At 50.8% G+C, this 26,334-nt stretch overlaps 2 protein-coding genes across 4 annotated transcripts; both read left to right on the forward strand.

Moving 5' to 3' along the window:
• Nucleotides 1-241: 241 nt before the first annotated feature.
• On the forward strand, nucleotides 242-14,858 carry CLN6 (CLN6 transmembrane ER protein). 3 transcript variants are annotated; one of them, XM_066328184.1, is made up of 7 exons: nucleotides 242-367; nucleotides 2,587-2,701; nucleotides 4,858-4,956; nucleotides 7,362-7,550; nucleotides 8,669-8,724; nucleotides 10,796-10,879; nucleotides 11,954-14,858. In XM_066328184.1, exons 1-7 carry the CDS (start codon nucleotides 285-287, stop codon nucleotides 12,234-12,236), a joined length of 909 nt encoding a protein of 302 aa, XP_066184281.1. In that variant the 5' UTR covers nucleotides 242-284; the 3' UTR covers nucleotides 12,237-14,858. The 3 variants fall into 3 exon arrangements, with proteins under 3 accessions (XP_066184281.1, XP_066184282.1, XP_066184280.1); XM_066328183.1 differs by having other exon boundaries at nucleotides 243-367; nucleotides 10,757-10,879; XM_066328185.1 differs by lacking the exon at nucleotides 10,796-10,879.
• Nucleotides 14,859-17,268: 2,410 nt separating this feature from the next.
• Nucleotides 17,269-22,359, forward strand: CALML4 (calmodulin like 4). Its single transcript, XM_066328023.1, has 5 exons — nucleotides 17,269-17,306; nucleotides 17,815-17,845; nucleotides 18,939-19,079; nucleotides 20,589-20,777; nucleotides 22,059-22,359. Exons 1-5 carry the CDS (start codon nucleotides 17,304-17,306, stop codon nucleotides 22,154-22,156), a joined length of 462 nt encoding a protein of 153 aa, XP_066184120.1. The 5' UTR covers nucleotides 17,269-17,303; the 3' UTR covers nucleotides 22,157-22,359.
• Nucleotides 22,360-26,334: the final 3,975 nt, after the last annotated feature.

Raw genomic sequence — 26,334 nt, forward strand, 5'->3', positions numbered from 1 at the left:
GACAGCTCCGAGTGAAGCTCAGCCATGAAGCTCACCCCGCGGGCCGACCCGGGCCGCTGCCGGCCCCGCCGTGTCTCCGCCCCGGTGAGGCGGGCCCGGGGCCGCCCCGCGCAGCCGCCGCTGCTCCGCGGCCGGGATCGGCCGGGATCGGCCCCGGGATCGGCCCCGGGATCGGCCCCGGGATCGGCCCCGGGATCGGCCCCGGGATCGGCCCCGGGATCGGGGATCGGCCCCGGGATCGGCCCCGGGACAGGTTGGGGCTCCGGGAGCCGCGGGCCGGGCTGATGCAGGGCTCGGCGAGGCGCCGGCCGTTCCCCGCCGCGGCCCCGGGCTCCGTGCCGCCCCTGGGGCCGCTGCACACGGGCAGGTGAGCGCGGCCGGGGCCGGGTGAGGGGCCGGGAAGGGGAAAAGGAACCCCTCGTTTGGCTTCGGGGATCTTCACCCCGGTCATTCTCCCCGGGGCGGCCTGCTCCGAGTCCTCCGGGGCTGAGCGGCCCCTTCCCGGGTACCACCCGCGGGTACGGAGGGGTCCGGGACATTCCGAGGGGCCGGGACATCCCGAGGGTCAGGGACAGGGACATCCCCAGGGTCAGGGACATCCCCAGGGTCCGGGACATCCCCAGGGTCCGGGACATCCCGAGGGACCGGGACATTCCCCAGGGTCGGGGACATCCCCAGGGTCAGGGACATCCCGAGGGTCAGGATCAGGGACATCCCCAGGGTCAGGGACATCCCGAGGGTCCGGGACATCCCGAGGGTCCGGGACATCCCGAGGGTCAGGGACATCCCGAGGGACCGGGACATCCCGAGGGGCCGGGACATTCCCCAGGGTCAGGGACATCCCGAGGGTCAGGGACATCCCCAGGGTCCGGGGCATCCCGAGGGTCCGGGACATCCCCAGGGTCAGGGTCAGGGACATCCCCAGGATCAGGGACATCCCCAGGGTCCGGGACATCCCGAGGGTCGGGGACATCCCCAGGGTCCGGGGCATCCCGAGGGGCCGGGACATTCCCCAGGATCAGGGACATCCCCAGGGTCCGGGGCATCCCCAGGGTCTGGGGCATCCCCAGGGTCAGGGACATCCCCAGGGTCAGGGACATCCCCAGGATCAGGGACATCCCCAGGGTCAGGGACATCCCCAGGATCAGGGACATCCCCAGGGTCCGGGACATCCCCAGGGTCCGGGACATCCCCAGGGTCGGGGACATCCCCAGGGTCAGGGACATCCCCAGGATCAGGGTCCAGGACATCCCCAGGGTCAGGGACATCCCCAGGGTCAGGGACATCCCCAGGATCAGGGACATCCCCAGGGTCCGGGACATCCCCAGGATCAGGGATATTCCCCAGGGTCCGGGACATCCCGAGGGGCCGGGACATCCCCAGGGTCCGGGACAGGGACATCCCGAGGGTCAGGGACATCCCCAGGATCAGGGACATCCCCAGGGTCAGGGACATCCCCAGGGTCAGGATCAGGGACATCCCCAGGGTCAGGGACATCCCGAGGGTCCGGGACATCCCGAGGGTCCGGGACAGCGCCAGGGTCAGGGACATCCCCAGGGTCCGGGACATCCCGAGGGTCGGGGACATTCCCCAGGATCAGGGACATCCCCAGGGTCCGGGACATCCCGAGGGGCCGGGACATCCCGAGGGTCGGGGACATCCCGAGGGTCCGGGACATCCCCAGGGTCAGGGACAGCGCCAGGGTCAGGGACAGGGACATCCCGAGGGTCAGGGACATCCCCAGGGTCAGGGACATCCCCAGGATCAGGGACATCCCGAGGGTCAGGGACATCCCCAGGGTCAGGGACATCCCCAGGGTCGGGGTCAGGGACATCCCCAGGGTCAGGGACATCCCCAGGATCAGGGACATCCCCAGGGTGGGGTCCCCAAGGTTCCCACACTCGGCTCTGTCCTGGCCATCCCGCTGTACCTGCGTTATCCCAGCCCGGCCGGGATGACAGATTTCCAGGGAGCCGCAGCATTCCCAGCTCGTCCAGGGTGCCCCATCCTTATCCCGCAGCTCCAGGAGTTCACTGAATCCTCCCGGAGTGGTTTGGGGTGGAGGGGACCTTTAATATCCCCTCGGTCCAGGGGCAGGGGACACTTCCATGGACTTTGGGCTCGAGGCTGATCCAGTTAATCCCAGCACCAGGAGAGGGATGGATGCGCTTTTCCTGCCGGGAGCTGAGTGTCCAGAGGGGCATTTCAAGGCAGGATTCCGGCGGGGTTGGACCCTCTGCAGAGGCACAGGGGGTTAGCAGCGGGAGCTGAAGGTGGTGGTGACATCCAGAGCTGGAATTCTGCCGGGCACCGCCGCGGTTTTAACCCTCAGCTCAACCCCTGGGAGTCGGGGTTTTGCTTCACCGTTTGCAAAAGTTAAAAATAGTCATTGCTTAATTCAGCACTTGTCACCTTGCTGGAGATCCTCCTCCCCACAGGGCTGGGTCAGGGATGGTGACGGCTCCGTGCTCTCCTGCCCTGCTGCTCCTCGGCTCCGTTATCCCGCATTCCAGAGGCTGCTGTGGGATCCCAGCTCTGCCCCTCCCAGAGCTGCTCCATGGCCCCTTGTCCCTCTGTCCCCTCCAGGCACGGCGTGGGGAAGGCCGAGGACACCTCCAGGACGTCCCCGTTCCACCTGGACCTCTGGTTCTACTTCACCCTGCAGAACTGGGTGCTGGATTTCGGGCGCCCCATTGCCATGGTGAGTGAGGGGACAAACCAGGGAAAGGACGAGCAGGAATGGGATCAGAGAACCCAAATCAGGAAAAAAGGCAAACAGGAATGGGATCAGAGAACCCAAACCAGGAAAAGGACAAACAGGAATGGGATCAGAAAGGAAAAAAGGCAAACAGGAATGGGATCAGAGAAAATAAACCAGGAAAAGGGCAAACAGGAATGGGATCAGAGAACCCAAACCAGGAAAAGGGCAAACAGGAATGGGATCAGAGAACCCAAACCAGGGAAAGGACGAGCAGGAATGGGATCAGAGAACCCAAATCAGGGAAAGGACAAACAGGAATGGGATCAGAGAATCCAAATCAGGAAAAGGGCAAACAGGAATGGGATCAGAGAACCCAAATCAGGAAAAAAGGCAAACAGGAATGGGATTAGAGAACCCAAATCAGGAAAAGGGCAAACAGGAATGGGATCAGAGAAACCAAATCAGGAAAAGGACAAACAGGAATGGGATCAGAGAACCCAAATCAGGGAAAGGACAAACAGGAATGGGATCAGAGAAACCAAATCAGGAAAAGGACGAGCAGGAATGGGATCAGAGAACCCAAATCAGGGAAAGGACAAACAGGAATGGGATCAGAGAATCCAAATCAGGAAAAGGGCAAACAGGAATGGGATCAGAGAACCCAAATCAGGAAAAAGGACAAACAGGAATGGGATCAGAGAACCCAAATCAGGAAAAAAGGCAAACAGGAATGGGATTAGAGAACCCAAATCAGGAAAAGGGCAAACAGGAATGGGATCAGAGAAACCAAATCAGGAAAAGGACGAGCAGGAATGGGATCAGAGAACCCAAATCAGGGAAAGGACAAACAGGAATGGGATCAGAGAATCCAAATCAGGGAAAGGACAAACAGGAATGGGATCAGAGAAACCAAATCAGGAAAAGGACGAGCAGGAATGGGATCAGAGAACCCAAATCAGGGAAAGGACAAACAGGAATGGGATCAGAGAATCCAAATCAGGAAAAGGGCAAACAGGAATGGGATCAGAGAACCCAAATCAGGAAAAAGGACAAACAGGAATGGGATCAGAGAACCCAAATCAGGAAAAAAGGCAAACAGGAATGGGATTAGAGAACCCAAATCAGGAAAAGGGCAAACAGGAATGGGATCAGAGAAACCAAATCAGGAAAAGGACGAGCAGGAATGGGATCAGAGAACCCAAATCAGGAAAAGGGCAAACAGGAATGGGATCAGAGAACCCAAATCAGGAAAAGGGCAAACAGGAATGGGATCAGAGAACCCAAACCAGGGAAAGGACGAGCAGGAATGGGATCAGAGAACCCAAATCAGGAAAAGGACAAACAGGAATGGGATCAGAGAACCCAAACCAGGAAAAGGACAAACAGGAATGGGATCAGAGAACCCAAATCAGGAAAAGGGCAAACAGGAATGGGATCAGAGAACCCAAATCAGGAAAAGGACAAGCATGGATGGGATCAGAGAAACTAAACCAGGAAAAAGGACAACCAGCAGCACTTTTGGGGGAAGAAACAGCAGGTTAGGTTTTAGATTTGGCATTCAGAGCAGATTAAAAAAAAGAGATTTTTGTGTAGGTGGGGTTTTGGAGGTTCTGGGTGTACCAGCACCTCGGGCAGTGGGAGATGGGATGGATTTTTAGCTCTGTGGTCCCCCAGTTTTGAAGCTGAAGGGAATTGGGGGTGCTGGGGTTCCACTCCAGAGGGGTGTCCTCGAGGAGCTGGGACACTGCCCTGCTCTGGTGGCCCTGGGGCCAGGCCAGCCCCAGTCTCCTGGGAAAGCTTTCCCTGTTTTCTCTCCCTTTGTTTTCACACCAGGAATTATCTGGGGGCTTCCTCCTGCTCTTCCCTCTATCCCAGAGCCTGGGGCTGTTGCTTCCACAAGTGGCCATTCCACTTCTGTGGGATTTTTTTTTTCCAGCTGGAAGCTGGTAGAGGGTTCAGGAAGATCCAGGAATCCCAAATGTTGGATCCACAACTCGGGCAGGGCTAGGAGTGAAAACTTCCAGAGGGTGATTTTTTTGGGGGGAGGGGGAAATTTGCTCCCAGAAGAGCTGCCAGCTTGGTCCAAGAGAGCATTCCCAAGCAATCCCAATGTTTTCCCATAATTGCTGATGTGCTGCTCTTCCCTCTGTGCTCAGATCATCCTCCCTCTGGAATGGTTCCCCCTGAACAAACCCAGCGCTGGGGATTATTTCCACATGGCTTACAACGTCATCACCCCCTTCCTGCTGCTGAAGGTAACCCTGGGAGTCTTCAGGGCTGTTCCCATTCCCAATTTTGGGACATTTCAGAGGTTTTTAGGGTGTTGGTTATTCCCAAAATCCTGCTGGCAAAGAAGAGTTAAGAGGATTTTAAAGAGCATCTGAATACCCCTCAATTTTCCAGAATTCCCCCTGGAATTCTGGCTCCAGGAGGGGTCAGGTAACCCTGGGAATCTTCAGGGGTTTCATATTCCAAATTTTGTGACATTTCAGAGGTTTTTAGGGTGTTGGTTATTCCCAAAATCCTGCCAGTAAAGAGTTAAGAGGATTTTAAAGAATACCTCTCAATTTTCCAGAATTCCCCCTGGAATTCTGGCTCCAGGAGGAGTCAGAGCCCCTTTTTCAGGATATTTTTTAGAATATTTTTAGGATAACATCCATCCTTGGATTAAGAGACAGCTGGGAGCAGAGGTTTTGTTGGTTTTTTTTTTTTAAACAGAGGATTTTCTAAATTGTCCAGAGCTTAATTCCACTTGCTCTTTGACATTGGAACTGTGGCTGGAGCTGGAATTTATCCGGCTCCAGCTGCCAACCTCTGGATCCCACAAACCATTCTGCGAGGTGAAACTCTGTGGGATCATCAGGAGCCTTTTCCCATCCAACCCTTCAGGAGAAATAAGAAATGATAAATCTATTTTTTAAGCCCCGTTAGCTGGGAATCCAGTTTACGGCCCGAGGTGGGGGAATGATTCTCCCTCGATATTCCTGGAGGATTTCAAAACGGAATTCCTGGTGATCTCTGCAGCCTGGGGTGGGGCTCAGCCACAGGAAAAGAATTCCAGGTGTTATCCAGGATGCATTTCCCTGGCCCAGGGCCGTGTCCCACCCTCCTGTCCCCTTCCTTGTCCTCCCGTGACGTTCGTGCCGGGGCAAGGCAAAGCTAAGCCTCAGAAATTAAACCCAAACAAGGTCAAAATGGAACACGAATAAAGAGCTTTTTTTTTTATTAGTATTCCCCTGCTTGGGGAAAAGCTGATTTAGGGAGAGGAGGGGCTGATCCCAGAGCTGGGACAATCCTGCCCTCGGCCAAAGCTGGGAAACTCCTGGAGCTGGGATCTGCCCTGGGAGTGTGGAGCTGCTTCCCGAAATTCCTGCTCCCTTCCCGAGGCTTGTCCCAAGCTCTGGCTCAGCCTTGGCTGCTCCAGATGGGGCAGGGAGAGCCCAGCACTGAAAGTGGTGCCCAAAAAGTCACCCTGAGTGGGTTTTGTGGCACTCGGCTCCTCCTGGCCGAGTGGGGTCGGACTGTGGGGAGCTGAGTCCCTTTCTTTTGGGGAAAAAAAAACCCCAAAATGTTCACCTGGAGGGTCAGGACAGGTGAGGAGCTCAGTGCTGGAGGCTCTGCTGCCACTGGAGGGAACATCCAGCCCTCCAGTCCTCTCCAGAGGCAGGAGAACCACGGCCTTGTCTCCCTCAGGAACCAGCTTGGCTCGTTTTTGGTGAGGAATTTCTGCCAAAAAAAAAACCCCAAAACCCAGCGAGGGCAGGAGCTGCCATGTCCCTGTTCCTCCTCCCTGACTCAGCTCCATCACCGTGGTGCTAATTGGCTGCAATTAATGAGATTTAAGATGTTAGAAGGAAGCCAGGACAGAAAGGAACGTCACTGATTAGTTAAAATTAAGGTGAATTAAGAAGAAAATCTCCCCACACTCCTTAGACTCGGAGGCTGAGCTGGAACAGGGACTGGACAGAGCTGGAGGATAAAGTGATATTTATTGAAAGGCCTTGAAGGGTAAAGGAGATAAAGAATAAAATAGGTGTTTATTAAAAGGGCTTTAAGGTATGCCTTGGGCACCACAAGGGCCAGGCCAGGGCTGCACACAGGGTGGACCCAAAATGGTCATAAAAGGGACACAAAAGGGACCCACAAAATAGACACACAAAGTGGGCACAAAAGGGTCACAAAAATGGACCCAAAATGAATCCAAAAGGGACACAAAATGGATTCAAAATGGTCACACAAAATGGGCACAAAAGGGACACAAAATGGATCAAAAAATGGACCCAAAAGAATCCAAAATGAATCCAAAAGGGAACCAAAAGGGAACCAAAATGGTCACACAAAATGGGCACAAAAGGGTCACAAAATGGTGACGAAAATGGACCCAAAATGGACCCAATATAGACACACAATGGTCACAAAATGGACCCAAAATGGACACAAAAGGGACACACAAAATGTATCCAAAAGGCACCCAAAATGGACACAAAAGGGACACACAAAATGTACACACAAAATGGTCGCAAAATGGACCCAAAACAGTCACGAAATAGACCCAAAATGGTCAGAAAAGTCACAAAATGGACCAAGAACGGTCCCAAGGTGTCCCCAAGGTGTCCCCAGGGTGTCCCCAGGGTGTGCCCACCCCTCCCTGTGCCTGCAGCTGATCGAGAGGTCCCCGCGGACGCTGCCCCGCTCCATGGTGCACGTCAGCATCATCACCTTCGTCATGGGCGCCAGCATCCACCTGGTGGGGGACTCTGTCAACCACCGCCTCATCTTCAGCGGGTACCAGCACCACCTGTCCGTCAGGGACAACCCCATCATCAGGAACCTCAAACCCGAGACCCTGGTAAGGCTGACATGGGTTAAAGTCTGGGTAAAATTGTGATTTATAGCTCCCAGCACCATCTGTCCGTCAGGGACAGCCCCATTGTCAGGAACCTCAAACCCGAGACCCTGGTGAGCCTGATGACATGGGTTAAAGCTTTTCTGAAATTTAGATTTATAAATGGTGAAGGAACCTCAAACCTGAGAGCCTGGTGAGCCTGAGATGGGTTAAAGGATTGCTAAAATCTGAATTTATAGCTCCCAGCACCACCTGTCCGTCAGGGACAACCCCATCATCAGGAACCTCAAACCCGAGACCCTGGTAAGGCTGAGATGGATTAAAGCTTTTCTGAAATTTAGATTTATAAATGGTGAAGGAACCTCAAACCTGAGAGCCTGGTGAGCCTGGCATGGGTTAAAGTGTGGTTAAAATTGGGATTTATGGCTCCCAGCACCATCTGTCCGTCAGGGACAACCCCATCATCAGGAACCTCAAACCCGAGACCCTGATAAGGGCCTGAGATGAGTGGAAAGTGTTTTCTAAAATCTCAATTTATAAATGGTAAAGGAACCTCAAACCCAGACCTTGGTGAGCCTGAGATGGGTTAAAGTGTGGTTAAAATTGTGATTTATGGCTCCCAGCACCGCCTGTCCGTCAGGGACAACCCCATCATCAGGAACCTCAAACCTGAGACCCTGGTGAGGCTGACATGGGTTAAAGGATTGCTGGAATCTGAATTTATAAATGGTAAAGGAACCTCAAACCTGAGATCCTGGTGAGGGCCTGAGCTGGGTTCAAGGGTTTCCAAAATTTTAATTTATAAATTGTAAAAGAACCTCAACTCTGAAACCTTGGTAAGGGCCTGAGCTGGGTTCAAAGCTTTGCTAAAATTTAGATTTATAAAGAATAACCTCAAATCTGAGACTTGGTAAGGGCCTGAGCTGGGTTCAAGCATTGCTAAAATTTAGATTTATAAATAAATCCTCAATCCTGAGACCCTGGTAAAGGCTGAGCTGGGTTCAAGGGTTTCCAAAATTTTGATTTATAAATGATAACCCCAAACCTGAGCTCTGGGTTCAGGGTTCCAGACCCTGGCTCTGTGGATTCCCCTGGGTGACTCGCTCCCGTGTCTGTCACAGATCGACTCCTTCGAGCTGCTCTACTACTACGACGAGTACCTGGGGCACTCCATGTGGTGAGTGACCGCCGGGGCTGGGGCTGGGCTGCGCCGGGGACGGACGGGATAACACTGGGGATAACGGGGTAACACTGGGGATAACGGGGTAACGCCGGGGGTAACGGGGTAACGCCGGGGCTGGGGCTGGACTGCGCCGGGGATAACGGGGTAACGCTGGGGATAACGGGGTAACACTGGGGATAACGGGATAATGCCAGGGATAACGGGGTAACGCCGGGGCTGGGGCTGGACTGCGCCGGGGATAACGGGGTAACACTGGGGATAACGGGGTAACACTGGGGATAACACTGGGGATAACGGGATAACGCCAGGGATAACAGGGTAACGGGGTAACGCCGGGGACGGACGGGGTAACGGGATAACGGGGTAACACCAGGGATAACGAGGTAACACTAGGAATAACAGGGTAACACCGGGGATAACGGGGTAACGCCAGGGATAACACGATAACGCCAGGGATAACGGGGTAACGGGGTAACGCTGGGAATAACAGGGTAACGCCAGGGATAACGGGGTAACACCGGGGATAACACGATAACGCCAGGGATAACGGGGTAATGGGGTAACACCGGGGATGACGGGATAACACCAGGGATAACACTGGGGATAACACTGGGGATAACAGGGTAACGGGGTAACACCAGGGATAACGGGGTAACGCTGGGAATAACGGGGTAACGCTGGGGATAACGGGATAACAGGGTAACACCGAGGATAACGGGGTAACGCCGGGGATAACGGGGTAACACTGGGGATAACAGGATAACGCCAGGGATAACGGGGTAACGCCGGGAATAACAGGGTAATGCTGGGAATAACGGGGTAACACCAGGGATAACGGGGTAACGGGGTAACGCCGGGGATAACGGGGTAACGCCGGGGATAACACTGGGGATAACACTGGGGATAACGGGGTAACACTGGGGATAATGTCGGGGATAACAGGATAATGGGGTAACACCGGGGATAACGGGGTAACGCCAGGGATAACGGGGTAACACTGGGGATAACGGGGTAATGCTGGGGATGACGGGATAACAGGGTAATGGGATAATGCTGGGGATAACGGGGTAACACTGGGGATAACGGGATAATGGGGTAACGCCAAGGATAACGGGATAATGGGGTAAAAGGATAACGCCAGGGATAACGGGATAACGCTGGGATAACAGGATAACGGGGTAACAGGATAACGCCAGGGATAAGGGGAAAACGGGATAATGCCGCTGGCCATGGGGACTGGGGGGATCTGGGAAATCCCCTCTGCTCGGGGACATTCCTGGGATGTGGCACTTGTGGGATGGGCAGGAGGTTCCTGCTGGCAAGGGAGCAGCCCCAGCTGTGCCCCAAACACCCAACACCCAAACACCCCAAAAACCCAACACCCAAATCCTAAACACCCAAAAACCCAAACACCCCAAATACCCAACACCCAAAATCCCAAACACCCAAAAACCCAAACAAAAACCCAAAAACCCAAACAAAAACCCAAAAACCTCAACAGCCCAAATCCCAAACAAAAACCCCAACGCCCCAAAACTCCCAAATCCAAACACCCCAGACAAAAACCCCAAAACCCCAGAGCCCAGCAAGGCCAGAGCTGCTCCCAGACACTCCTGGAATCCCTGGGAATTCTCTCCTGGCCGGTTTGGAATTCCTGAGTGCTGGGAAGGGAGCAGAGCCCGTTCTTTTCCAGCCTTTGGAAAGGGAACTCTGAGGTGAGTTTTGGGAATCCTGGACCCATCCCAGGAATGCCACAGCTGGAATTGCTCCAGGGAATGCTGTGCTGGGAATGCCACAGCTGGAATTGCTCCGGGCAGCCCTGGAGCCTCAATCAGCAAATTGGGTTTTTTTTTTCCTTCCCAACTTTGGGAATTCTGCTCCCGATCCCTCCCACAGATCCCTGTGGGATCTCCCAGCCGGGAATTCCAGAGCTGCTCCACCCCTACAGAGGTTTGGGATGGATTTGGGGCTGTCCATTCCCCGTTCCCAGGTTCACCCCAGCGCCGGGAATTCCCGGTTTTTCCAGGTACATCCCGTTCTTCCTGATCCTCTTCATCTACTTCAGCGGCTGCTTCACGCCGGCGGCGCAGCGGAGCCGCATGCCCCTGGCTGCCCTGCTCCTGGTGGGGCCCAGCAGCCTCTACTACTGGTGAGTGCCTCCTGGCCCCGGGAATCCCGCGGGAATTCCGCAGGGATGTTCCGGGAATTCCGCAGGAAGGGCTGCTCCTCTCCCCAGCGATTCCCCAGGGTGGGATTTTGCTCCGCGGGGCTGGAAAAATCAAATTGAACCCGGGGGGGAATTGGATCCCTGGGAGCTGGGACAGCTCCAGGGTCAGTGCTGATCCCAGAAATGCTGGGAATGCTCTCCCTACATTCCTGGGATCACCAGTAATCCCAGAAAAGTTGGGAATGTTCTTCTTTCATTCCCAGGACCACGAGTGATCCCAAAGCTGGGAATGATCTCCTTTCATTCCCAGTATCACCAGGGATACCAGGAAATCTGGGAATGCTCTCCCTGCATTTCCAGAAAAGCTGGGAATTGAATTCCTGCATTCCCAGTATCACCAGTGATCCCAGAAAATCTGGGAATGCTCTCCTTGCAATCTCAGGATCACCAGTGATCCCAAAAAAGCTGAGAACGTTCTCCTTTCATTCCCAAAAAAGATGGGAATGCTCTCCTTTCATTCCCAGGATCATCAAAGCTGGGAACGTTCTCCTTTCACTCGCAGGAAATCCTGGGAACTCTCTCCTTTTGTTCCCAGGAAATCTGGGAATTCTCTCCTTTCACTCCCAGGAAATCCTGGGGAACTCTCTCCTTTCACTCCCAGGAAATCTGGGAATTCTCTCCTTTCACTCCCAGGAAACCTGGGAATTCTCTCCCTGCACTCCCAGGAAATCTGGGAATTCTTTCACTCCCAGTAAATCTGGGAATACTCTCCCTGCACTCCCAGGAAATCTGGGAATACTCTCCCTGCACTCCCAGGAAACCTGGGAATTCTTTCACTCCCAGGAAATCTGGGAATTCTTCTTTCACTCTCAGGAAATCTGGGAATTCTCCCCCTGCACTCTCTCAGGAAATCTGGGAATTCTCTCCCTGCATTCCCAGTAAATCTGGGAATTCTTTCACTCCCAGGAAACCCGGGAATTCTTTCACTCCCAGGAACCCCGTGAATTCCCCCCGCGCTCCCCGGAGACCCCGGCATTCCCTCCCTTTTCCCCGCAGGTACCTGGTGACCGAGGGCCAGATCTTCATCCTCTACATCTTCACCTTCTTCGCCATGACGGCGCTGGTGCTGCACCAGCGGCGCAAGGGGCTGGCCCTGGACAGCAACGGGCTCTTCCTGCTGCACTCCTTCCTGCTGGCCCTGCTCCTCATCCTGGCCTGGGTGGGCTGGCTCTGGAACGACGCCACGCTCCGCAGGAAATACCCCGGCGTCATTTATGTCCCCGAGCCCTGGGCGTTCTACACCCTGCACGTCAGGGCTGCCCCCGGCAGCGCCGCCTGAGCGGGGGGAAAACAGCACCGAAAATAATAATTCTGGTTTTGGTAATGTAGATTTCCTGGGTTTGGAATAAATCCCTGAGAGATGGTGGTGGTTGGGGATGGTTAGTTTGGTTAATTTGGTTAATCGGGCTCCTGGGGCTCTGCAGTGGGATGGGAGAGGACAATTCCTCATAAAACGACCCAAAATCCATCAGTTGTGGGATGAATTCCAGGGGTCTGTGCTCCACTACCACCAGCTCTCACAAAAGAGGAAATTCCCCATTAAAAAAAAAAATCCATCAGTTGTGGGGTGAATTCCAGGGGTCTGTGCTCCAGCACCTTCAGCTCTCACTCAGGAGTGAGAATTCCTCAGAATTCCCCATAAAACAACCCCAAATCCATCAGGCAGGGAGTGAATTCCACCTTCTTCACCATGATGGGGCATTGATATTTTCTCTGAGGGGAAAAAAAGGGGAAAAATTAATAATTCTAGTTTTTGTAATGTAGATTTCCTGGGTTTGGAATAAATCCCTGAAGGATGGTGGTGGTTGGAGATGGTTAGTTTGGTTAATTTGGTTAATCAGGCTCCTGGGGCTCTGCTCTGGTTACTGAACACTGGGATGGGGTAGGAGAGGACAATTCCCCATAAAATGACCCCAAAATCCATCAGTTGTGTGGTGAGTTCCAGGGATCTGTGCTCCAGCACCTTCAGCTCTCACTCAGGAGTGAGAATTCCTCAGAATTCCCCATAAAACAACCCCAAATCCATCAGGTCTGGGATGAGTTCCAGGGGTCTTCACCTCCTTCACCGTGATGGGGCATTGATACTTTCTCTGAGGGGAAAAAAAAATAATAATTCTAGTTTTTGTAATGTAGATTTCCTGGGTTTGGAATAAATCCCTGAAGGATGGTGGCGGTGTGGGGGTTGGGGATGGTTACTTTGGTTAATTTGGTTAATTGGCTGCTGGGGCTCTGCTCTGGGTGCTGAGCACTGGGATGGGGTAGGAGAGGATAATTCCTCATAAAACGACCCAAAATCCGTCAGTTGTGGGGTGAATTCCAGGGATCTGTGCTCCAGCACCTTCAGCTCTCACTCAGGAGTGAGAATTCCTCAGAATTCCCCATAAAACAACCCCAAATCCATCAGTTTTGGGATGAATTCCAGGGGTCTTCACCTCCTTCACCGTGATGGGGCATTGATATTTCCTCTGAGGGGAAAAATGGAAAAAAAAATAATAATTCTAGTTTTGGTAATGTAGATTTCCTGGGTTTGGAATAAATCCCTGAAGGATGGTGGCGGTGTGGTGGTTGGGGATGGTTAGTTTGGTTAATTTGGTTAATTTGGTTAATTTGGTTAATTGGGCTCCTGGGGTTCTGCACTGGGATGGGAGAGGACAATTCCCCATAAAACGACCCCAAATCCATCAGGTATGGGATGAATTCCAGGAGTCTGTGCTCCACTACCACCAACTCTCACAAAAGAGGAAATTCCCCATAAAACAACCCCAAATCCATCAGTTTTGGGGTGAATTCCAGGGGTCTTCACCTCCTTCACCGTGATGGGGCATTGATACTTTCTCTGAGGGGAAAAAAAAATAATAATTCTAGTTTTTGTAATGTAGATTTCTTGGGTTTGGAATAAATCCCTGAGAGATGGTGGCGGTGTGGTGGTTGGGGATGGTTACTTTGGTTAATTTGGTTAATTGGCTGCTGGGGCTCTGCTCTGGGTGCTGAGCACTGGGATGGGGTAGGAGAGGACAATTCCCCATAAAATGACCCCAAAATCCATCAGTTGTGTGGTGAGTTCCAGGGGTCTGTGCTCCAGCACCTTCAGCTCTCACTCAGGAGTGAGAATTCCTCAGAATTCCCCATAAAACAACCCCAAATCCGTCAGGTCTGGGATGAATTCCAGGGGTCTTCACCTCCTTCACCGTGATGGGGCATTGATATTTTCTCTGAGGGAAAAAAAAATAATAATTCTAGTTTTGGTAATGTAGATTTCCTGGGTTTGGAATAAATCCCTGAGAGATGGTGGTGGTTGGGGATGGTTAGTTTGGTTAATTTGGTTAATCGGGCTCCTGGGGCTCTGCAGTGGGATGGGAGAGGACAATTCCTCATAAAACGACCCCAAATCCATCAGGCAGGGAGTGAATTCCACCTTCTTCACCATGATGGGGCATTGATATTTTCTTTGAGGGGAAAAAAAGGGAAAAAATTAATAATTCTAGTTTTTGTAATGTAGATTTCCTGGGTTTGGAATAAATCCCTGAAGGATGGTGGCGGTGTGGTGGTTGGGGATGGTTAGTTTGGTTAATTTGGTTAATCAGGCTCCTGGGGCTCTGCAGTGGGTACTGAACACTGGGATGGGGTAGGAGAGGATAATTCCTCGTAAAACGACCCAAAATCCGTCAGTTTTGGGGTGAATTCCAGGGGTCTGTGCTCCAGCACCTTCAGCTCTCAGTCAGGAGTGAGAATTCCTCAGAATTCCCCATAAAACAACCCCAAATCCATCAGGCAGGGAGTGAATTCCACCTTCTTCACCATGATGGGGCATTGATATTTTCTTTGAGGGGAAAATAAATAATAATTCTAGTTTTTGTACTGTAGATTTCCTGGGTTTGGAATAAATCCCTGAGAAATGGTGGCGGTGTGGTGATTTGGGCTGGTTAATTAAAGCTAATTTGGTTAATCTGGGTGCTGAGCACAGGGATGGGGTGGGAGAGGACAATTCCTCATAAACCAACCCCAAATCCATCAGGTATGGCGAGATCTGTACTCCAGCATCACCAGCTCAGAAAAATTCCCCATAAAATAACCCAAAATCCGTCAGTTTTGGGGTGAATTCCAGGGGTCTGTGCTCCAGCACCTTCAGCTCTCACTCAGGAGTGAGAATTCCTCAGAATTCCCCATAAAATAACCCAAAATCCATCAGTTGTGGGATGAATTCCACCTTCTTCACCGTGAATGGGCATTGATATTTTCTCTGAGGGGAAAAAAGGAAAAAAATAATAATTCTAGTTTTTGTACTGTAGATTTCTTGGGTTTGGAATAAATCCCAGGATCTGTGCCCCAGCACCTTCTGCTCTCACAAAAAGGGCAATTCCCCAATAAACCAACCCCAAATCCGCATCCATGTGGGCTCCCAGGGGGCCCCAAATCCCTTTCCAAAGGCTGGGAAAATCCCAAATCCCGGGAGCAATACAATATAATACAATACAATACAATAAAATACATATTATATTATAATATTAACAATATATAATTCCATATAACACGGCTATTCTATTCTATTCTATTCTATTCTGTTCTGTTCTGTTCTATTCTATTCTATTCTATTCTATTCTATTCTATTCTATTCTATTCTATTCTATTCTATTCTATTCTATATATTCCTACATATAATTATGACTAATTATATCTATTTCTCTATATATAAACACACTATATATATAGTTATATATAGTAATATATATATATAAAAAACTTTGAAATTTTAGGCTTATGGTGATATGGATAAATAGCAGGACAGAAGGTTTAAGGTGTGAGCTTTTTTTTCACCTTCCTCCTCACGGGTTTGGAATTAGGAAAATCCACATTGTGGGCCCCCGAGTGGTGAGTTAATAAGTAAAAAGTAAAAATAAATTAAGTGTTGTTTCAGCAGCAGGTGATTTGTTCTTTAAAAAAAAAGTCTTAAAAAATACAGAGATGGAGCTGGTTCTCACCTTGATAGCTAAAACTTGTGAGTGAGAAAGATATATTAAAAATATATATAAAAGTATTAAATAATATATAAAATATAGTATATGAATGTATAACAGGTAAATAAATAAAAATTAAAATATGTAAAATATATACATGTAGAGAATATAAAATATAAACTATAACATATAATATATACATATTAAACATATAAAAATATATAATGGATATATAATATATAAATATTTCAATATGTAAAGAAATAAAATTTAAAATATTTAGGATATAATAGATCTATAAACTATGTAAAATATGAAGTGTTATATATAAAAATGTATACATATAAATATATAAAAATATATTGGTAGATCTAAAATAGAACATATAAATATATAGAAAATATTTAAATAAATATAAAAATAATATGTGAAAATAGATACATCTATAACAACATATATAATATAGAAAATATAAATGTATAAAAATATATCTTTAAAAAACAAAATAGAATCCATAAAAATAGGTTAAAAGTAGCTACATAGATAAAAGACATAAAACATAGTAACATACATGTAAATATAAAATATAATACATAAAAATAGAGAGAAAAACGTAAAATAAAAAAGAAAAAAATAAAAAAACACCAAAATTTTTAAAAAATAAAATTAAAAAAAAATTAACAACACTTTAAAGAAAAGCAATTCGGAGCAGAGGCCGTTCGGCGGCGCTTTCCCGGGATCGGGATCGGGGCCGGGATCGGGATCGGGGCCGGGGCCGGGATCGGGATCGGGGCCGGGATCGGGATCGGGGCCGGGATCGGGATCGGGGCCGGGATCGGGATCGGGATCGGGATCGGGGCAGGGATCGGGATCGGGGCCGGGATCGGGATCGGGATCGGGGCCGGGATCGGGGCCGGGATCGGGATCGGGATCGGGATCGGGGCCGGGATTGGGATCGGGATCGGGATCGGGATCGGGGCAGGGATCGGGATCGGGGCCGGGATCGGGATCGGGATCGGGGCAGGGATCGGGATCGGGGCCGGGATCGGGATCGGGATCGGGGCCGGGATCGGGGCCGGGATCGGGATCGGGATCGGGATCGGGGCCGGGATCGGGGCCGGGATCGGGATCGGGATCGGGATCGGGATCGGGATCGGGGCCGGGATCGGGATCGGGGATCGGGATCGGGGCCGGGATCGGGGCCGGGATCGGGGCCGGGATCGGGATCGGGGCTGGGATCGGGGCAGGGATCGGGATCGGGGCCGGGATCGGGATCGGGATCGGGGCCGGGATCGGGATCGGGGCCGGGATCGGGGCGGTGCCTCCGCACGGACTTTACCCGGGCCCGGCGCAGAGCAGCGCCGCCTCCGAAGCCGGAGCGACCCGAAACCATGGTGAGAGCCGCTGAGCCCGAACCGCCTTTAAACCTCCTCGTGTTCTTCCTTTTTCCTTTCTTTTTCTTTTTTTTTTTCTTTTTTTTTTTTTTTTTTTCTTTTTTTCCATTTCTTTTTTTTTTTTTTTTTTTTCTTTTTTTCTTCTTTTTTTCCTTTTTTTTTCTTCCTTCTTTCTTTTTTTCTTTCATTTTTTCCCCCTTTTTTCTTTCCCCCCCCCGGTTTTTCCCTTTTTTTACCCCCTTTTCCCCCTTTTTTCCTTTTTTCTCTTTTCCTTCCTTTCCCCCCCCGCCCTTTTTCTTTCTTTTTATCCCCTTTTTCCTCTTTTTTTTCCTTTCTTTTTTTTTTCCCTTTTTTTCTCCCCCCCCTCCCCGGTTTTTTTTATTTTTCTTTTTTCTTCTTCTTCTTTTTCTTCCTTTTTTTTTTTTTTTCTTTTCCGGTTTATTATTAATTAATTAACATTATTATTTTTCTTTCTCTCTCTCCTCTTTCTCTCCCTCCCCCGCTGCAGGCAAAGTTTCTGTCCCAGGATCAAATCAATGGTAGGTGCGGGTTTGTTGTGCTCCGGGGATTAATCAACCGGATTAAATTAGGATTTCTATTGAAAAGAAAAAAGAAAAAAGAACATTTTCCCCGCTGGGAAGTGCCGCGGTCCGGGCTCGGTTTGTCCCTTCAGTCCCGCGGATCCACGGGCTGGGAAAAACCAGGAGAAACGTCCCCAATCCCTGGGAAATTCCAACTTGTTTTGCGAACCGTGGGAGAGGAGGAGGAGGAGGAGGAGGAGGCGCAGGGGCTCGGAATTCCCAATTTCCCCCGGGAAAAGGGGGAGCCGGGCTGGGATCGCCCCGGGAATGGCCGAAAGAAGCTGAAATAAGAGTATTAATTCAGAGTATTATTGCAAATCTGATCAGCTGCGCCCCCGCGGGGGATTTGGGGAGGAGGAGGAGGAGGAGGAGGCGGCGGGGCCAGGGGAGGGCACAGCACCCCTGGGACACCCCGGGAGCACCTTTGGGACACCCCGGGACACCCCCGGCCCCACAGCGAGGGCTGGGGACAGCGGGGACACGGGGGACAGCGGGGACAGGGGATGGCACCAAACCGCGGGACCGGGAGCGCGGTGGGAAGGGCGGGGAGAGCTCCCGGCGGATCTGGGTCAGCTACAGCCGGGATCTGCGGCTGGAAAAGAGGGAAAGCTGCGGGGGAGAGCGTGGGGAAAGATCCTTTCCTTTCCTTTCCTTTCCTTTTCCTTCCCTTCCCTCCTCCATCATCCTCCACCTCCAAAACCTTCCACTTCCAAATTCCTCCATCCTCAAAACTTCCCACTCCCATCCCCCTCCTCATCCTCTGTCCCTCTCCACCTTCTCCCATCCCCACCGAGGCAGGAAAATCCCTTTTTTTTTTTGTTTTTTTAACAAACCCTTTCCCCTTTTCCAGCCCTTTTTCCCCCTCTCCCGACCTCTTTTCCTCAGCCCGGAGTGTCCCAATTAAGGGTTTTAATTGCCCTTCATTAATTCCTCGGTGCCCATCACCCTCCTGGAAAGGCGAAACCTCCCGGGCGGACACCAGATCCCGCCTGGAATCCATCCAGGGCTCAGCGGGGTCCCTCAGGGCCAAATTCGGTTTAATTTTCATTAGAGTTCAAGGAATGTTTCTCGCTGTACGACAAGAAGCAGAAGGGGAAGATCCAGGGCTCGGAGCTGCTGACGGTGATGAGGAGCCTGGGCACCAGCCCCACGCCCGGAGAGGTGCAGAGACACCTGCAGCTGCACCGGCTCGGTGAGACCCCGCCCAGGAGAGGCTTCAACACCCCCAAAATTCCCACTTTTTTTCCTTTTTTGGGTTTTTTTTTTCCTGCAGTCGGGATGTGCCAGGCACATGGGAGGGAACATCCCCCCGGAGCGGGCAGCAGGAGCTGGTGTGGTGTGGTAAACGCAGCTCAGGTGTCATTAAAAACACCCAAAAAGTGCCATTAAAACCCCCCAAAAGTGCCCTTAAACCCCCTCAAAACAATGTCCTTAAAATCCCCAAAATATGCCATTAAAACCCAAAAACCTGCCATTAAAATCCAAAAGAAACTGCCAGTAAAATCCCCCAAAATTGCCATTGAAACTCCCCAAAATTGCCCTTAAAACCCCCAAAACAATGTCCTTAAAATCCCCCAAAAACTGCCATTAAAATCCCAAAAAATCTGCCACTAAAATCCCCAAAAAACAGTGCCATTGAATCCCCAAAATGTGCCTTTAAAATCCACAAAAAGTGCCCTTAAAATCCCCAAAAACTGCCCTTAAACCCCCCCCAAATTGCCAATAAAACCCTAAAACAAAGCCCCTAAAATCCCCCCCCCCAAAAAAGCAGGAGACAAACATTCTGCTCTGGATTTGGAGGGTGGGTGAGTGTCCAGGCCACAAAACAGAGCTGGAGGAGCACAGAAAACGTTCAGCTGAACTTCTGCAGGAAAAACAAACACAAAACCCCGGGAACTGTGAGATCAGGTCAGGGAGAAGGATTAAAAATTCAAGATTCAAGTTCAGAGCTCAAATTTCACTGAGTTATAAATGGGATTTTAGGAGGAAATAAAAACCCCAGATGTGACGTGGCCTGATCCAGCCCAGGGCCAGGAAACCCCGAGGTCAGGGAGAAGAGGATTAATGGTATTAATAAGAGTATTAATAATTTAATATTTGAAAGCATTTGAATCTTGGGGTTGTCCACACCAAGAAAAACGAGGCCAAGAAAATTCCCATTTTCCACAACAGGAAAAAACCTCCCCATGAAAATTATTCCCATTTTCCACAACAGGAAAAAAACTCTCCAGGAAAATTCCAATTTTCCACACCAGGGAAGAAAATTCCCTTTTCCACACCAGGAAAAACCTCCCCAGGAAAGTTCCCATTTTCCACAGCAGGAACAACAGGGAAATTATTCTCCTTTTCCACAGCAGGAAAAACAAGGCCAGGAAAATTCCCTTTTTCCACACCAGGAAAAAAAAATAAGAATTCCCCTTTCCCACACCAGGAAAGGCCTCCCCGGAAAAATTCACCTTTTCTACACAAGATAAAACAGGGGCAGGAAAATTCCAATTTTCCACAGCAGAAAAAAAAAAACAAAACCTCCCCAGGGCAATTCCATCCAGTGAAGGGAGAAGAAACTGCAGGGAAGGACCTGGGGGAGGAGGATGAGGATGAGGATGAGGAGGAGGAGGAGGATGACGATGAGGATGAGGATGAGGAGGATGAAGATGCTCAGTCCTGGATCCACTCCCGTTCTCTGGCCTCCTTTCGGCAGACAAGACCTCGGAGCTGGATTTCTCCACCTTCCTGACCATCATGTACCGGCAGATGAAGCAGGAGGAGCCGGAGCAGGAGATCCTGCGGGCGCTGGCGCTGCTGGACCGCCACGGCCGCGGTGTCATCGCCGTGCCCGAGCTGCGCGCCAAGCTCAGCCGCCTCGGGGAGAAACTGGCCCCGGAGGAAGGTCTGCGCTGCCCACCGCGGGAGAATCCTCCTCCTCCTCTCCTCTCCTCTCCTCTCCTCTTCTCTTCTCTTCTCTTCTCTTCTCTTCTCTTCTCTTCTCTTCTCTTCTCTTCTCTTCTCTTCTCTTCTCTTCTCTTCTCTTCTCTTCTCTTCTCTTCTCTTCTCTTCTCTTCTCTTCCCTTCCCTTCCCTTCCCTTCCCTTCCCTTCCCTTCCCTTCCCTTCCCTTCCCTTCCCTTCCCTTCCCTTCCCTTCCCTTCCCTTCCCTTCCCTTCCCTTCCCTTCCCTTCCCTTCCCTTCCCTTCCCTTCCCTTCCCTTCCCTTCCCTTCCCTTCCCTTCCCTTCCCTTCCCTTCCCTTCCCTTCCCTTCCCTCCCTTCCCTTCCCTTCCCTGGATCGATTTCCCGGGAATGCCGAGTGAAGGTTGCTAAAAATGGGTTTTGATGGAGCAGATTCCGTCCTTGGGAATTCCAAATGTTCTAAATGCTCCAGGAGAGCCGGGGAGGGAATTTGGGATGAGGGTTGGAGGGACAGGACACAGGGAATGGTTTCAGAGTGGAAAAGGGGAGATTTGATGGGAATTTGGGAAGGAATTCCTGCCTGGGCTGGAATTCCCAGATTTGCTGTGGCTGCCCCTGGATCTCTGGAATGCCCAAGGCCTGGCTGGAACAGCCTGGGACAGGACAGAGAATCCATGGGACACTTCCTGCCTCGTTATTCCTTAAAATCCTTTCCTTCCTGTAAAATATTTTCCTTTTCCTTCTCTTTTCCCTTCCTTCTTTCCTTCTCTTTTCTCTTCCTTTGTTCTTTCCTTCTTCCCTTCCCTTCTCTTTTCTCCTTCCTCATTTCCTTCTTCCTTTTTTCCTTCCTTCTCCTTTTCCTTCTCCTTCCCCTCTCCTCCTCAGTGGCTGCTCTGGGATGAGATTCCTGCCAGTCCCAACAGGAGACACCAAAATAAAACCAGGCACAAACCCCAAACCCTCCCGTTGGTCAGAGATTTGCCTCCAAAGGGGCACAATGAACCCCAAAAAGCCCGTTTGGGTTCCATTCTTGTGATTTTTTTTTTTTTTACATGGAATTAATTTTACACGGAATTAATTTCACACGGAATTAATTTCACACGGAATTTAAATCCCAAGCGCTGGTTGACGCCGGTTCGAAACTCCCAGAGGTTGATTCCCAACCCAAATCCCCCAGACCCCAAACCCTGCCGTGCTCCTTTTCTCCTGAGCCCCCTCAGGACCCCCAGATTTTCCACCCTGAGGATAATTTCCCTGTTTTCCAGTGGATGATCTGCTGAAAGAAGCCAAAATCGCGCCGAATGGAACCATCAAGTACGAGGAGTTTGTGCGCCAGATTTGCCTTCCTTCGGTCGATTACTGAAATCCGCCGGGATTTGCCCAGGGCAGAACCTGGAAGGTTTTTATTTCTGTTTTTCCCGATTCCTAGTCAGACTCAGGAACTCTCAGCTGCCTTTCAAAACCTGATTTTGCCTTTGTTTAGCGCTGGCACTTCCATAGGTTTCCCTCCGATTCCCGGGAAAACGGGATGTGAGCTGTTAGTGAAATAAACTGAGTGTAACAACACGTGTCAAGGTTTAAAAAATGAATTGAGAAAAGCATTTAAATATTGGGATTTAAATTTTGGGATTGTGGCAGGAGGAACTCGTGGTCGAGGTCTCCTGGTTCACCACAACCCAGCAGGTGTTTGGTGTTTCCACGAAGGAAAAATGGGGGAAAAACCCAAAAAAACCCTCGGAATTCCCGACCATTCCAGGCTCTCGGAGCAGCTCCTTTCCAGGGAAAAATGAAATTTCTTCCGTGAAAAACGAACTTTGCCCCATGGAAAAAGTGACACTGGCCGCGCCCTTCGACTCCTTATCGGCTTCTCCTGCTCCAGGGAAACACTCCAGAAAAACCAGAAAGAGCTCATCTGGATTAGAGCCGGGATCCACCGGGAAAAGCGGGAGCAGCTGGAATCCAGAGCCACGGTGGGATTTCCCTGGGAATTCCCCGGGATTTCCCTGCTCTATTCCCAGGATATCCCTGCTCTGTTCCCGGGAATTCTCTCGGATTTCCCTGCTCTGTTCCCTGGAATTGCCCTGGAATTTCCCTGCTCTGTTCCCAGGATATCCCTGCTCTGTTCCCTGGGATTTCTCTGGGATTTTCCTGCTCTGTTCCCTGGGAATTCACTGCTCTGTTCTCTGGGATTTCTCTGGGATTTCCCTGCTCTGTTGCCGGGAATTCTCTGGGATTTCCCTGCTCTGTTCCTTGGGATTTCCCTGGGATTTCCCTGCTCTGTTCCCGGGAATTCTCTGGGATTTCCCTGCTCTGTTCCCGGGATTTCTCTGGGATTTCCCTGCTCTGTTCCCTGGGATTTCCCTGGGATTTCCCTGCTCTGTTCCCTGGGATTTCTCTGGGATTTCCCTGCTCTGTTCCCAGCCCGTTCATCCCAGGGTTTGGATAAACCTGGGAATGCAGCTCTGCCCACGCTGGGGTTTGCTCCTGGATCCATGGGAAAGGTTCGGCTGTGGAGCTGATGGAACAAGGAATTCGTGGAGAATTTGTTCCCAAATCCCAAGGGATCCCAGCTGCAGGAATTGGTTTAAAACCTTCCCTGACGCTTTTCTAAGTGCACTACCAAATAATTTATAATTCATAAATTCCCACCTGAAGCTGCTCCGGGAATGAGAAATTCCTTTAACACAATTCTGAGGGTGAAAAGCGCCCGGAAAAAATATAACAAAATAACAAAGTCAGAAAAATAAGAAAGGATTTGTGCCGTGAGAATCAGTAATAAAACGTGAGAACGATCCGAGAGTAGATCTGATGGACAGGTAAAATTCCTTTTACTCACCAACGGGACAATTAACAGGAAAGTGATTAATCAATTAAAAGCTGCCCTTTGTAAAAGCTGAATAAAACACAGGATGGGGCTGTAATAAAGAGATTTCTGCAGATTTTGACCGGTTTTTCTCATTCCGTGTGTCCCAACAAGGACACAAATCCCTCCCCGGGAGCTCCCAATCCCTCGGGATTGCTCCAGGCTGGGAAAACATTCCCAAGGAAAAGCTGCTGGGGAGGAGCTGCCCTTCTCACAGCACCAAACCATCCCAAAAACCCCAAATAAACCAGGAAAATCCCCTTTTCCCCCTCAGGAAACACGAAATACCCAGAACGGTATAAATACACAAAAAGAATGGGTTTTATTCAATTTCTACACAAACAGGGAACGTGCAGCAGGTTAAAGCAGCTTTGGGGTTTGTTTGGGGTTGTTTTTTTTTCCCAATAAATATTTTTGCTGGGTGCTTTTATACAAAGTGACATTGGGGCCACTGTACATTTGTAAATCCACGGATTGGTTTGGAATTCCCTATGGAAAACGAAGGGAAAAGGTTTAAGGATAATGGCTTTCAGTTCATGGAATTGATGGTCGTATTTTGCTTATTTACATTTTTCCCCCTTTGTTAATTCACGAGCAGCAGCACTTTGGGGCCCACCAGTGATTTGCCCTTGCTGGAAGTGCAAATTCTGTTAAAATTGAAAAAAAAAATAATTACAAAAAATAAAATTTCGCTGCTAAACGCAAAATCTTTCCTGTTAAAACGTGCTTCCAACCCTGAAGTGCTCAACTGCAACAAAGAATGGATTTCCACCACGTTCTCCTTCCTCACACTCCTGCAGCTCCTCCAGAGGCCAAGGAGATCCTGGAGAACCCTGGGAAATCCTGGAGAACCCAAGGAAATCTCAGAGAATCCAAGAAATCTTGGGGAATCCAAGGAAACCCTGGAGAACGCAAGAAAATCCTGGAGAACCCAAGGAAATCTCGGAGAATCCAAGATATCTTGGGGAATCCAAGGAAACCCTGGAGAACCCCAGGAAATCCTGGAGAGCCCAAGGAAATCCCTCCCATGGAGTGCTGGAATTGCACACCCCACACGTGTCACACCCCACAGACAGATGTGCACACCCCAGACACCTGTGGGCACACCCCACGGGTGTCTGCACGTCCCAAACCTGTGTGCCTCTCCCAGGTGTGCACATCCCCAGACAGATGTGCACCTCCCAGCACACCTGTGTGCCCCAGGTGTGTGTAACCCCCCCAGGTGTGTGTAACCCCCAGGTGTGTGTAACCCCCCAGATGTGCGCAAACCCCAGCACAATTCCAGCTGCAATTCCAGGGATCCGCAGCAGGAGCACGGCCCAGGTCACCACTGCAGAGCTGGAGACACACAGCTGCAGGTTGGGATTTGGGAGTTTGAGAATTTGGGAGTTTGGGAACTCAGGAATTTGGGAAATTTGGGAGTTTGAGGATTTGGGAGTTTGGGGATTTGGGAGTTTGGGAACTCAGGAATTTGGGAAATTTGGGAGTTTGAGGATTTGGGAGTTTAGGAATTTGGGAGTTTGGGGATTAGGGAACTCGGGAATTTGGGAGTTTGGGAGTTTGGGAATGACACGGGCAGGGAATGGGAAGAACCAAAGCAAGACCTGTTCCAAGCAAGGCTCCCGTGGCTGGGGGCACAGAGGAATTCCAGCCATGGGAATGATCCCACGGAGCCAGGGCAGGGCTCAGGTGACAAAGGCCAGCCCTGACCCCGGAGGGTGACAGGGAATGGGGACACCGAGCCCAGCTGCCATTCCCAAAGGCCCACGTTCCATTTCCCATGGGATAAAGGGGGTGTGACACCTGGAGCCTGTGCCCCAGTGAGGTCACAGGGATTGGGGACACTGAACTGCCATTCCCAAGGAACCCAAACCCCCAGAGAACCCCGAGTGCCCAATCCCAGGATCCCGACACTGCCACCGCCCATTTTCCATGGGATTAACGGGGGTTTTGGACCTGGAGCCCTCCTCCCACCGGGATCACAGGGAATGGGAACACTGGGCTGAGCTGCCATTCCCAAAGAGCCAAATCCCACAATTCCACCACTGCCACCTTCCATTGCCCACGGGATTCAGGGGGTTTTGAACCTGGGGAATGCTCCAGTCTGAGCTGCCATTCCCAAATCCCACAATTCCATTTCCCACAGGATTAACAGGATTTTATACCTGGGGAATGCTCCAGTCTGAGCTGCCATTCCCAAATCCCACAATTCCATTTCCCATGGGATTAACAGGATTTTATACCTGGGGAATGCTCCAGCCTGAGCTGCCATTCCCAAATCCCACAATTCCATTTCCCACGGGATTAACAGGATTTTATACCTGGGGAATGCTCCAGTCTGAGCTGCCATTCCCAAATCCCACAATTCCATTTCCCACGGGATTAACAGGATTTTATACCTGGGGAATGCTCCAGTCTGAGCTGCCATTCCCAAATCCCACATTCCATTTCCCACGGGATTCAGGGGGTTTTGAACCTGGGGAATGCTCCTGTCCGAGCTGCCATTCCCAAATCCCACAATTCCATTTCCCACGGGATTTGCAGGGGTTTGATCCCGCTGCTCTCGGGGTCACCTTCACCAGAATCCACAGAAAAGGTGGGAAAAGCAGCTGGGAGCAATCCCAAATTCCTGCTGGATGTTTCAGGAGCCCCAATTCCCAAAAAAAACCCCCAAACCC

Source organism: Sylvia atricapilla, chromosome 13 (assembly GCF_009819655.1).
Source record: "Sylvia atricapilla isolate bSylAtr1 chromosome 13, bSylAtr1.pri, whole genome shotgun sequence".
Lineage (NCBI taxonomy): Eukaryota > Metazoa > Chordata > Aves > Passeriformes > Sylviidae > Sylvia > Sylvia atricapilla.

Coding starts and splice junctions, on each gene's coding strand:
- CLN6 (XM_066328183.1), top strand. CDS start 285: ATGCAGGGCTCGGCGAGGCGCCGGCCGTTCCCCGCCGCGGCCCCGGGC. Junction 4,957..7,361: donor CCCCCTTCCTGCTGCTGAAG/GTAACCCTGGGA, acceptor CTGTGCCTGCAG/CTGATCGAGAGGTCCCCGCG. Junction 7,551..8,668: donor ACCTCAAACCCGAGACCCTG/GTAAGGCTGACA, acceptor TGTCTGTCACAG/ATCGACTCCTTCGAGCTGCT.
- CALML4 (XM_066328023.1), top strand. Junction 17,846..18,938: donor GTCCCAGGATCAAATCAATG/GTAGGTGCGGGT, acceptor AATTTTCATTAG/AGTTCAAGGAATGTTTCTCG. Junction 19,080..20,588: donor CCTGCAGCTGCACCGGCTCG/GTGAGACCCCGC, acceptor TCCTTTCGGCAG/ACAAGACCTCGGAGCTGGAT.